The sequence below is a fragment of the Pseudorasbora parva genome, chromosome 3 (assembly GCF_024679245.1).
Source record: "Pseudorasbora parva isolate DD20220531a chromosome 3, ASM2467924v1, whole genome shotgun sequence".
Taxonomy (NCBI): Eukaryota; Metazoa; Chordata; class Actinopteri; order Cypriniformes; family Gobionidae; genus Pseudorasbora; species Pseudorasbora parva.
Window position 1 is genome coordinate 29743041 of NC_090174.1, and position 12091 is coordinate 29755131.

Genomic DNA, 12091 nt, shown 5'->3' on the forward strand with positions numbered 1-12091 from the left:
GGTGACCTAGGGTTCCGACCATTGGTTGACAGGATCTAGGCCGCTTGAGGCCGCCTGTAGGGTGAGCCCCGGTTCCCAGGTCTTGCAACAGTGTGCACGGGTGCTAGCCAGGCGGCTAGCATAGTCTGCTATCAGGGACGGGCCGCTTCAGGCCGTCCTATGGTCGTTTCCCGGCCCTGCGGGGTTTCCGGTGGGATTTGCCATCGGATAAGCACCGTATGTCACCAATCTAATAGGGAACTGCCATTCGGCAATAGGCCTCTCCGGGCCGCCCTAAAAAGACCGGACTGTACGTAGGCATCAAACAGGCCTCCCTGGAGGCGAGCCCCAGGAACACAACAGCTCCCAACAGTTTGCACGTTGGCTGACAGGAAGTAGGCCGCTCTAGGCCGCCTGAGGGTGAGCCCCCGAGCTGGGACGCTCGGTAGGCCAGTGTATTATGCTGTCAGGCCTCTTTTGGCCTTTTTGGGAGGGATTCCCGGACCAGGTCTCGGTGACAAGCTAGCTATTAGTATGGGTGGCTTCTGGCGCTATAGCCTCATGAGCCCCCTGAGGAACCAGTAAAGCCACCTGCCTGCAGGCCGCCTGAGGGTGAGCCCCGAGCTGGGACGCTCGTTAGGCCAGTGTATTATGCTGTCAGGCCTCTTTGGGCCTTTTTGGGAGAGGATTCCCGGACCAAGGTCTCGGTGACACGCTAGCCATTAGCGTGGGTGGCTTCTGGCGTTATAGCCTCATGAGCCCCCTGAGGAACCAGGAAAGCCACCTTCCTGCGGCTTTTAACAGCAAACAGCTAACACTAACGGTGCTGGGTGGAGGCGCCCCATGGCCTCCCTGGAGGGGAAACGGTTCCTTGGAACAGGAACGTATAACTGGCTTTGGGCTGACAGCTAGCGGCTGCCCGCCGGTGGGTCCCGGCTTGCGCCGGTATAACTCAAGGGCGGGCTTATGCCCTAGCACAACGAGACTCCGTTTCTGCTGCGCAGTCCCTTCAGGACAGGGACTGGCTAGCCTACAGCATGGGTTACCTACCAAGCTGGCTTAAGAGCTCCCCTCTTTGAGGGTCGTCTGCGAGCTTACGGCCGCTTGAGTCTGATCAGACGGGCAGGCCCCCCTCGGGGCCTCCCGGGTAGATCAGTCCATAGGCCTTTTTTAGGCCTCCTGAGCACCCCTGTAATAAATGTGCTCAGTAGATCCTAGGATCGAGCAGAAGAGACTCCCCTCGATGGCAAGGGTAAGAAGCACTAAGCTGAGTACTGCTCTCCAGGATTCCCGTCTCCGAGTTCCGGTCTGAGGAGGACACTGCCACTTTGCAGTCCCTCAGTCTGGATGCTCATAAGTAGAGCGATGTCCGGAGGCTCTGTTTTGACAGACAGGGTTGGCCAAGCTGGGGTGTCCCACAGAAGTGATGCCAGGTGAGGCCTCCCTGGTGGCATTCGGTGAAGGGTTTCCCGAATTAGTGACGGCTGGTGGCGCCCTCGGGTCCCCTAGCCACATTCCCTTAAGGGACTCCTTCCTTCGAAAGTAGTAGGTCCCAGGCCCTCGAGCAAGCCGAGAGTAGGAAACCTCAGTTAAAACTTGTTTAGGTTCTCTCTTAGGCATATAGCTTGGGCTATGACCGTAGGGAATGATGTCACTGGCAGCCTGTGTGGCTAGAGGGGGAGTGGCTCAGACTTTCCGCGAACACTCGTCCAGGCAGTTCTCACTGCCAGTAAGGGGCGTGCACTCCCCTCAGCATGGCGGCGTGGGTATATCGTTCCCCGTAGCGTCAGCTGACGCAGCGCGAGTTCCCTTTCGAAAGGGAACGTCCCCGGTTACGTATGTAACCTTAGTTCCCTGAGAACAGGGAACGAGACGCTGCGTCACATGGCCATGCTTCAAGGTGTGCCTGCCCACAGTCCCTTCAGACGAAGCGGATGTTGTCATGTTGGCACGGTGCCTTTTTATACTTCCTGGTCGCACGGTGATGACATCACCAGCTGCCGACGGTCAGTAGGATTGTGATTTGATAGCGATTTCAGACACCTGTCACGCTGAAGGCGTTCCCCGTAGCGTCAGCTGACGCAGCGTCTCGTTCCCTGTTCTCAGGGAACTAAGGTTACATACGTAACCGGGGACGTTTTTCATCCATAGTGAAATGAAGGAATAAACGTGCAATGTCTTCCTATACGTGAGCTGGCTCTTCATTAAAAATAAAGTTCATCCATGCATTCATAATATTGGAATGCTTATTAAAGGCCCATCATACCATCATCAGGAGTTTACCATCATAATCTCCTCCATATCGCTTTGAAATGCAGCATTCTGTGAAGAATTCAAATGGGTCGATATGTTTGTCTTCAGCGCGGACTCGTGCATATGATCCGCGCTGCAGACCAGAGCCGTTGGAGTGTGTGCGCTGCTGCGGTGTGTGAAACTAACGTGAAAACAGACTTTATTCGCCTCAAATGAAAGCATATTTACACTGAATCATTTCCTATCACATATATAGTGTGCTATGTGCCTTTCGCCATGTAGAAATTAGTAAATGTGTGTAAACAACTCATGACCGATTTCAGCCGCAGCTTCAGCAGTGTAAGGGGGCGGGCTTTAGATTCAAGAGAGCATTTTGATTGGACAGAAGATTTGACGAGAAAGTGAAGTCTGCGATGATGTCACAAATCTGAGATTCGTTTTAACAGAAGTGGGAGACTGTAAATTTTGAATGCTTATATCTCCTAAATGCACATTTTGTCATAGTTTTGGAACATACCAGCTTATTCATAACTTTAAGGCTAACACAGTCATACTAAAAGCTAAAAAAATTTAAATTTTGATTTCAGTGGACCTTTAAGCTTATGCAGCTTGTTTGCTAAGAAGTTGGATCCGGTTTAGCTCTAGATCTTTGTCATGTCTGTGGCACGAGTCGGTGTGCGGGGCTACAGAATCAGGCATGGTTCTTCTGTTTAGGCGGTGTTTCGATTGACAGCAAATAACGTTACATCTGAGGCATTTAAATACTTAATTTGTCCATTGTTTATTTCTAAAGAAACACAGCAATGTATAAAAGGCTCCATTACCTTGTATCTTACACTATCACCCCGTAAAAGCTATTTTTTTAAAAACAGGCTAACGATTGTATCATAACCAACACGACTCTGTCGCACAGTTGAGAAATTACCGTATAGACAGGAGGAGACGCTCAGAAACAATCTTTTACTGTCTATGAGACAGTCGGGGGGACGTGGAGACATAAAGTCTGATAAAGTCAAGGGGGAAGAATGGGGAGAAGCCCATAGTGAGCCAAAAGCAACGGGACAAAACATTTAAACAACGTGATTCAGATTTCCCTTTCCACAACTACTAGAAGACTTACAACTGTCAGACAGGTTGCTCACCTCACATCTACGTTGTCAAGCTCAGTCTGAGCCTGCGCAGTACGCTCAGCCATCATGAAGCGTACTTCACTTTTCGTCGTTGAAGTCTATGGGGTTGCTGTGTCCATTTTTTTATTGGTCTATGGGTGTTTCGCCACTAGATGAAGTCAGGATGAAGCAAACGATTGTTTTCTGGGCCTAGTGTCTATAAAAGCTTTTCTTTGACTAACTAGGAAGTTTTCAGCTCTGAAATTTACAGGATAATTGTATATTACCATGACCTTACATATATCAAAAACTCAAGGGAAAGTTGATTTCTCAATTCACAACCCATCACCCCTTTAAAGGGATAATTCACCGCGTTTTCATGTTATTCCCTTAACTAAAACGAGTTGATACATACAGTGCCTTGCAAAAAATATCCGGCCCCCTTGAACTTTGCGACCTTTTGCCACATTTCAGGCTTCAAACATAATGATATGAAACTGTATTTTTTTGTGAACAATAAACAACAAGTGGGACACAATCATGAAGTGGAACGAAATTTATTGGATATTTCAAACTTTTTTTAACAAATCAAAAATTAAAAATTCGGCATGCAATATCATTCGCCCCTTTCCTTTCAGTGCAGCAAACTCTCTCCAGAAGTTCAGTGAGGATCTCTGAATGATCCAATGTTGACCTAAATGACTAATGATGATAAATAGAATCCACCTGTGTGTAATCAAGTCTCCGTATAAATGCACCTGCACTGTGATGGTCTCAGAGGACCGTTTAAAGCGCAGAGAGCATCATGAAGAACAAGGAACACACCAGGCAGGTCCGAGATATTGTTGTGGAGTTTAAAGCCGGATTTGGATACAAAAAGATTTCCCAAGCTTTAAACATCCCAAGGAGCACTGTGCAAGCGATAATATTGAAATGGAAAGAGTATCAGACCACTGCAAATCTACCAAGACCTGGCCGTCCCTCTAAACTTTCAGCTGATACAAGGAGAAAACTAATCAGAGATGCAGCCAAGAGACCCATGATCACTCTGGATGAACTGCAGAGATCTACAGCTGAGGTGGGAGACTCTGTCTATAGGACAACAATCAGTCGTATACTGCACAAATCTGGCCTTTATGGAAGAGTGGCAAGAAGAAAAAAAGTGTCATTTAAAGTTTACCACAAGCCACCTGGGAGACACACCAAACATGTGGACGAAGGTGCTCTGGTCAGATGAAACCAAAATTGAACTTTTTGGCAACAATGCAAAACGTTATGTTTGGCGTAAAAGCAACACACCTCATCACCCTGAACACACCATCCCCACTGTCAAACATGGTGGTGGCAGCATAATGGTTTGGGCCTGCTTTTCTTCAGCAGAGACAGGGAAGATGGTTAAAATTGATGGGAAGATGGATGGAGCCAAATACAGGACCATTCTGGAAGAAAAACTGATGGAGTCTGCAAAAGACCTGAGACTGGGACGGAGATTTGTCTTCCAACAAGACAATGATCCAAAACATAAAGCAAAATCTACAATAGAATGGTTCAAAAATAAACATATCCAGGTGTTAGAATGGCCAAGTCAAAGTCCAGACCTGAATCCAATCGAGAATCTGTGGAAAGAACTGAAAACTGCTGTTCACAAACACTCTCCACCCAACCTCACTGAGCTCGAGCTGTTCTGCAGGAGGGATGGGCAAAAATTTCAGTCTCTCGATGTGCAAAACTGATAGAGACATACCCCAAGAGACTTGCTGCGATTACAGCTGTAAAAGGTGGCGCGACAAAGTATTGACTTAAGGGGGCCGAATCATTTTGCACACCCAATTTTTAAGTTTTTGATTTGTTAAAAAGTTTGAAATATCTAATAAATTTCGTTCCACTTCATGATTGTGTCCCACTTGTTGTTGATTCTTCACAAAAAATTACAGTTTAATATTATTATGTTTGAATCCTGAAATGTGGGAAAATGTCGCAAAGTTCAAGGGGGCCGAATATTTTCGCAAGGCACTGTACCTCTCTTGTCTCAGAGCGTGGACTTAATCTTTTGGCTGAAACATCTATCTCACACCTCTCTTTTTCACATGAGTAGATTCCCTCATTTAAAATTATTTACCCCTAAAGAAAGTGAATTAAAGAAAAATAGCTAACTAAAAACTCAAATTAATGAATGAACGAACAAATTAATGAATGTTTCATCCTTTCTCAATGCATTTCCTTAAGCCTTGTAAAAAGCATAATATGGCTATAATTGTGCGTCTTTTAAAATTTGCGTTTAATTCAAAACTATGATGGCAGAAGACACTTGTCCTACATCCTCTTCACCTTCAATGTAAAGCAGAATTAAGAGGTTAAAAAGAGGTCAAAGCAGAGGTTTTCGAGGTTGTCAGCACTTGCTTCTGATGTTTATCTGAAAAAAATATACATCCTTTCTTTCTGTGTTGGACTGTGTGTATATTTATCTGCATGCTTCACCTCTAAACGGTAAGGTTTGTTTTTTATGGGTTTTAATTTGAAAAGTGTAACTGTAGAATTTAAGTAAGCACAAACAATAATTTGTGTCCATTATTAACAGTCATTCTGGAAAGTTACTACATAAACATAACCTAAACAATAATTATAGCCTACTAGAAGCATGTATTTCAAGTTTGCTAACATTTTAAAACAGCAGGAAGCTCAGCGAACATCATCACTGTGCAAAGTTTGATCACCTGTGATGTGCAGACGGAAAGTGGTGAACAGCTTCATTGTTTGTTACTGTGGTTTCTCAGGTTTGAGCAGAGATGTTCTCTCGTTTCTCTGAAACAGCCAACTTCAGGCCAGACTGCACGGCAGAGATGTTGCACCAATGCAACTCTGTCTAATTTTAGAAAACAATTTGAAAAGTGAACTTAAGGGTTAGGAAAACGGAAGAAGACCTCCAAATTTTACGAGACTGGAAAGTACTCCATCTTCCTCAATAATGTGGGTTTGTTCCATTGTGAACTATCTTAAGACTTATAGACTTATAACTATAGCATTAATCACCAGGACACTGGAATTCACACATGTGAGTAAAAAATTGTTTTTCAAGCTATTTTATTCACTAAAATAATGCAGCATGATCAAAAATATATAGTTTTGTATGAGTATATTTGATTGCGTCCCGACATTATTTATTACTTAAAATCATACTTTTTAAATGCTTTAAGACTATTTAAAGTTATACTGTCGGATATATTGTCTGTGTTTTCTTTTTATATGTTACAAATGGTCTGTATGAAAGGCAGAAGAATTTGAACAAGATGAATCAGAAAGCTCAAAGCACACAGTGATGTTCTTTTGGCCCTTCATAGCAGGAGGAGCAACAATTATTATTTTTCTTCTTGTGGTCACGGTGTGTTGCATTGTGCATAAACAAAAAAGTAAGTATCACATAAATTCTGAATAAATTCTAAAAATGCAACGATAACATGCTCAATAAAGTAAATATCTTTACTTATATAAACATATATATTATATAAACATAATATCTTTCAGAAACATCAGATCAACCATTTTATGCAAACAGCCAACAGGGTAAGCGATTCACTTATTTTTTCAGTTTTTGTCTACGCACAGCTATACATGTGACCTGGCATTTTCAGTAACACATGGTCTTCAAGTTCTAAAGGATGTTTCAAACATTGTTTTTCTCTCATTGTGATGATAGTCCGAGATGCCAGCAAAGATCAAACCATCTATGGTGGGTTTAATGAGTATTTCTTGTTTTACACCAATTCTAAAACTAATATTTAATAACATGTACAGAACAAATTATCGTGAAACAATTCTGTCAGTAAAAGGCATGCCCAGTTTTTTTTTATTTATTATCAGAGACATTATATTTATTTAATTTCTGCTGCAGAGAATGATCGAGAGTTCAGAAAAAATACCCCCAAAAGTAAGTAATAAATAATTAAAGAACCTAAATTACTTTTATCATGGAAATATTGACAATAAATTAAATTGTTTGTTTTTCTTTTCTTTTCAGGACGGTTTTCATCACTTTATATCAACAGGCCTGAAAATAAGGTTGCAATTTATGTGAACAGTGCAGCACAAGAAGAGGAGACGTATGCAAACTGCGCTGACAATGATTATGAAAATGTGGAGGAATTTGAGAGGACATGAATGCAGTACATCATTCTTCATTCTGTTTTCTTTTGTGCACACTACCAACTTGGATTTATTATATAAATAATGACATTTCAACATTTCAGGCTTATTCGGGTAAGAAACATAACTGAAAATGGAAAATCAATGAAAGATCTGTTACTATTTAGGGCGTCAAAACCATTGTGGGACAAAGTTATTCGTACTTCAGTGTATTTGACCACATCTTGTATTTATGTAAAATAACAGTCTTCTAAAAAAAAAATATTTTTGAAATTGGCCTCTTTGCAAATTTTGTAAACAGTGCTGAATTGTCATAACAATTTATTATCTGCATGTTACGTTTAATATGTAATTCCAAAGCAGACATAATTCTAAATAAATAAAGATGGGCAATATATCCAAAATTGTACTTTTTTCAGTTTGTTCAATTATGCATTTAATATCACCTTAACTGTATGTATGTAGGGTTACCACCTCTATGGTTACCAAATATACTCTTTATTCTGAACATGGCTGTAAAACAACATCTGGTTGGTATTTCTAAAATGTCTTGTTGGCACATACTTTGACATGGAAGCACATTAATTCACTAGAAGACATTATTCATTATTAATCACATTTAATGTCAAAATTGTAGAAATAAAAAAATGAATGTAAAAAAAATACAATTATACATAAATAAGTTATTTTTGCCTTTTTACATTTCTTTGTATATTTATTTATGTATTTTTGCTTTTTCATTCTTTTTTGTATGTGTTTATTTATTTATAATTGTCAGCTTTGGAATACCATAGGTTTAATAACTAACGAATAATACATTTCTGATTGTAGCCTTCATCACAAATCTATCAATAAATTAAAAATTGTGTATTATTTGGAAAAAACTTCAATTTTGGCCTAATTTTATTGAATTTATTTTTAAGAGCAATATGGGGTTTCTGAAAATATTTCCTATTTCGTAAATATAAATATTTCCTAAATATTTTTATCGTTATACAATTCCCCCCCCCCCAAAAAAAATTCCGTTTAGCCAAAATTCCGTTTAGCCAAAAATTATTTCCGTTCTGTTTTTGTTCAGTATTTCCACTCAGAGACGGTTCTTTTCATGTTTTTTTTTAATCACTGTACTAGGAACTGTGAGGTCGTGGCTAGACCAGATTGGTTTGTACCATAGATTGTAACCAGAGCCGTTGATTGTAACCATTGGAAAATAAAATAGCTGTTTATGACGTGTTGTCGGTGGTGACGCGGTCGTGGACTTCCGGGGGTGTGTCTGGAAGTTAAAATAAAATCGGGACAGAATTTGAATATCAAGCTATGTAATGTGGATGATTTAATAAAACATAAACGCAATCCAGGTAAGACACCCTACTGAATCCTTCCCCAAAGTTACAGTAAGATAATGCACGTGCTGTGCATTAGAAAGACCCGGACTGTGCTGTCGCTTCTTCTCACGTACGTATATCTATAACTTACTAACCACCAAAACATTGTTGACAAATCCCTCCCTTCATGCTTAACTGTCAACCACATTTTGCTTTCAAAATGTGCATGGCATATAGATTATTTTCTTTGATGTGGACCGCACATCTATAACTAATTCATATAAATTGTTGACTTTTAAAAGCGACTTTAAAAATAAAGTATTTTCTGTTTTGTTCTGCAGCAGGTGTTTGAATGGATAAGTTTGTAACTCGCCACCGAAAAAGATCAGTTGTTGAGGCCTCAGATGAATGGAAATCAGAGGAACCGACCAAGAAATGCAAAGAAGATGAGTGTAAGGTGGAAGAGGAGTTTTCTCAGCCTATTCCCTGGCAGAAGTTAGAGGCAGAGGGATTGGATTGTGACTACAGTTTGCTATTTGACAAAGATGAGGCTGATCACCTTTTTAACCAGCTAGAAGAAGAGGTGGTGTATTTTACAGGTATTGAATGTACTTTTGTATTATATACACTACCGTTAAAAAATTAAGTAAAAAAATATTTTTGAAAGAAACGTGCTTAGCAAGGCTGCATTTATTTGATTAAAAAATACAGTAATGTTGTTATTATTACCATTTAAAATAATTTTCTTTCCCATTTGAATATATTTTCAAATTTAATTTATTATTGTGATGGCAAAGCTGGATTTTCAGCATCATTATTTATTATTTGTTATTGATATAAATTTATATATAAAACAGTGTTGCTTAATGTCTTGCTTGTGTTGTTTTTCAGGATTCTTTGATTAATAGAAAATAAGTTGAGGAATCTGTTTAACATCTCTAACCCCTTAGCTCTGAGCTCTTAGCTCTATTTTGGGGATTTCCGCCTGAATTTGGACTACCCAAACGTTAAAGCTTCCAATACCCACATACAGTGGTCTAAATACATAATTTGGTGTCATTTGAAAGGAAACCATTTGAAGTTACATACAACACTGCTAAACGTGATAAACATTTAAGTACGTTATCTGAGCTGTAATGAATCCACTAGATGTGCACTAAGTCTGTATCATGTTGTATACAACATTGATTAAAATGGAGGAATATACAGCTCCAGACAAAATATACTTAAATGTGTATCACTTCTAGCAGTGTTTTGTGAAACTTCCAATTGGTTTCCTGTAAAATGACACCAAAATGATGTGGGTATGGGAAGCTTTTAAATTTGGGTAGGCCAAATCCAGGCGGAAACGTATTTGTGTAAAACAAATACAAAAGTGATGCATATCCCCAGAAAGTAGACATTCTAATCTTTCAAATAGTACCACATATGAAGTATATACTTGATATTATCCCGGACCCATACCCAGGTTCATGGATCCTTACTGAATACAAGTACTAGTTTAAAAAAGTTCTGTACTTAAGAACAGTAGTGTATATTGGCATTAAAGAGACATTTACATTTACATTTAATCATTTAGCAGACGCTTTTATCCAAAGCGACTTACAAAAAAGGGTAGAGCAATAGAAGCAACGAAACAAACAAGGCCAACAACCTGTAAGAGCTGTAAGAAATCTCAATTAATTAGCACAGTACACAATTTTTTTTTTTTTTTTTATAGCCAGCTACAACAAATACTCACGTACGGAAAATACAGAACACTGGATTTTGATAGCTATGATGACAACCCATTAGGACTAAGGCTGATGCCCCAACTGTTGTCGTTAATGCGGATTCAGTGGCCCAATGGGTTGGTTTTGTATGGCATTCTAGCTAAACGCGCAGCAATAGCCATCGACAGCAAAAACTCACGTACGCAAAATACAGAACACTGGATTTTGGTAGCTATGATAACTATGTAACATACCCGCCTGAAGGCACAAATCCGGATGAGAGACGTAGATATGATCAGTAAGTGCTATTCTGTATTGGTCAAGTGCAATAGGAAAAGTGCAATTGGAAAAGAAGTGTCTTAAGATGTTTTTTAAAAATGGCTACAGATTCGGCAGCACGAATTGAGATCGGCAGGTCATTCCACCAGGTGGGAACGGTCCAGGAAAATGTCCACAGGACAAGGAATCATAATACAGGATGTGATATCTAGAGATAAAAAATTTAAACTGCATTATTATATTTGTACCAAATGCTGTGTGTCCTATTAATATAGAAGTCCATCCTGTTGTTTTTTTAGATGGAGATTGTGTAAATGTCCAGTGTTTTAAATGGTTTGTATTTCCATTTTCTCATGTGACAAAGGTGACAAAGCTAAAGTACAAGTGTATGGAAAGTCATACAGTGTACCAAGGAAGCAAGCAACATACGGGGACGAGGGACTGATGTACTCTTTCTCTGGAGTCCATCTCCTGGCTAAACCGTGGACTCCCACTTTGGAACGCATTCGAGATGCTGTTACCAAGGCAACAGGCCATACATTCAACTTTGTTTTGATAAACAGGTAATTCAACTTTGTGCTGTTGACACATATACATCCCTGTCCTACCTATGAGTCTAAAGTGGTGCATTTCTTAACATAGAAGTCAAGTTCTTTCAAAATGAGGAAAGTATGTTTATGGTTTACACCAGGTATAAAGACGGTCATGATCACATTGGAGAGCATCGGGATGATGAACGGGAACTCGATCCTGCCTGTCCTATTGCCTCCGTATCGCTAGGGGCTGCCCGTGACTTCATTTTCCGACATAAGGATGCACGAACTGGTTCTAGCAAACATCAGATTGAGCCCGTGAAGCTGCAGCTGGCTCACGGGAGTCTTCTGCTCATGAACTTTCCCACAAACACATATTGGTATCACAGTCTTCCAGTTAGAAAAAAGGTCAAAACAGCACGCATCAACCTCACTTTCAGACGCATAGTGAAAAACAGACAGAAAACTGGCATTAAAATGGAATGATTGTTTTAACACAAGATGTTAGTGAGCACTTTTCACATTATCACAGAGTTCTGGGCATCTAATCTGCAGTGAACCTTTGCTGTGTTTTAGCACATTCAGACATTCTGAATTGCACTCTACATTATCAGTTTCTTTGAAGTATGTATCACTTTCTGTTAGTTTTCATGTTACAATTTATTAGTCTTTACACTATATCATGTGCAGTAAAATCTGGACTATGATCAAAGAAAATCTAGCTTCAAACTCATCTTTGCTATCCAGTACATATTCAGGAT

The 12091-nt window shown here is 40.1% G+C and overlaps 1 protein-coding gene across 4 annotated transcripts; it reads left to right on the forward strand.

Annotated features, from left to right (window-relative positions):
• The first annotated feature begins 6063 nt into the window (after nucleotides 1-6063).
• On the forward strand, nucleotides 6064-12079 carry alkbh2 (alkB homolog 2, alpha-ketoglutarate dependent dioxygenase). Of its 4 annotated transcripts, none has more exons than XM_067438362.1 (9): nucleotides 6064-6393; nucleotides 6610-6748; nucleotides 6864-6902; nucleotides 7036-7068; nucleotides 7231-7266; nucleotides 7357-8936; nucleotides 9148-9405; nucleotides 11162-11360; nucleotides 11489-12079. In XM_067438362.1, the coding sequence occupies exons 7-9, from the start codon at nucleotides 9159-9161 to the stop codon at nucleotides 11814-11816; spliced, it is 774 nt and encodes a 257-aa protein (XP_067294463.1). In that variant the 5' UTR covers nucleotides 6064-6393; nucleotides 6610-6748; nucleotides 6864-6902; nucleotides 7036-7068; nucleotides 7231-7266; nucleotides 7357-8936; nucleotides 9148-9158; the 3' UTR covers nucleotides 11817-12079. The 4 variants fall into 4 exon arrangements, with proteins under 4 accessions (XP_067294463.1, XP_067294464.1, XP_067294466.1 ...); XM_067438363.1 differs by having other exon boundaries at nucleotides 9151-9405; XM_067438365.1 differs by having other exon boundaries at nucleotides 7357-8839.
• The last annotated feature ends 12 nt before the right edge of the window (nucleotides 12080-12091 follow it).

Coding starts and splice junctions, on each gene's coding strand:
- alkbh2 (XM_067438362.1), top strand. CDS start 9,159: ATGGATAAGTTTGTAACTCGCCACCGAAAAAGATCAGTTGTTGAGGCC. Junction 9,406..11,161: donor AGAGGTGGTGTATTTTACAG/GTATTGAATGTA, acceptor CATGTGACAAAG/GTGACAAAGCTAAAGTACAA. Junction 11,361..11,488: donor AACTTTGTTTTGATAAACAG/GTAATTCAACTT, acceptor GGTTTACACCAG/GTATAAAGACGGTCATGATC.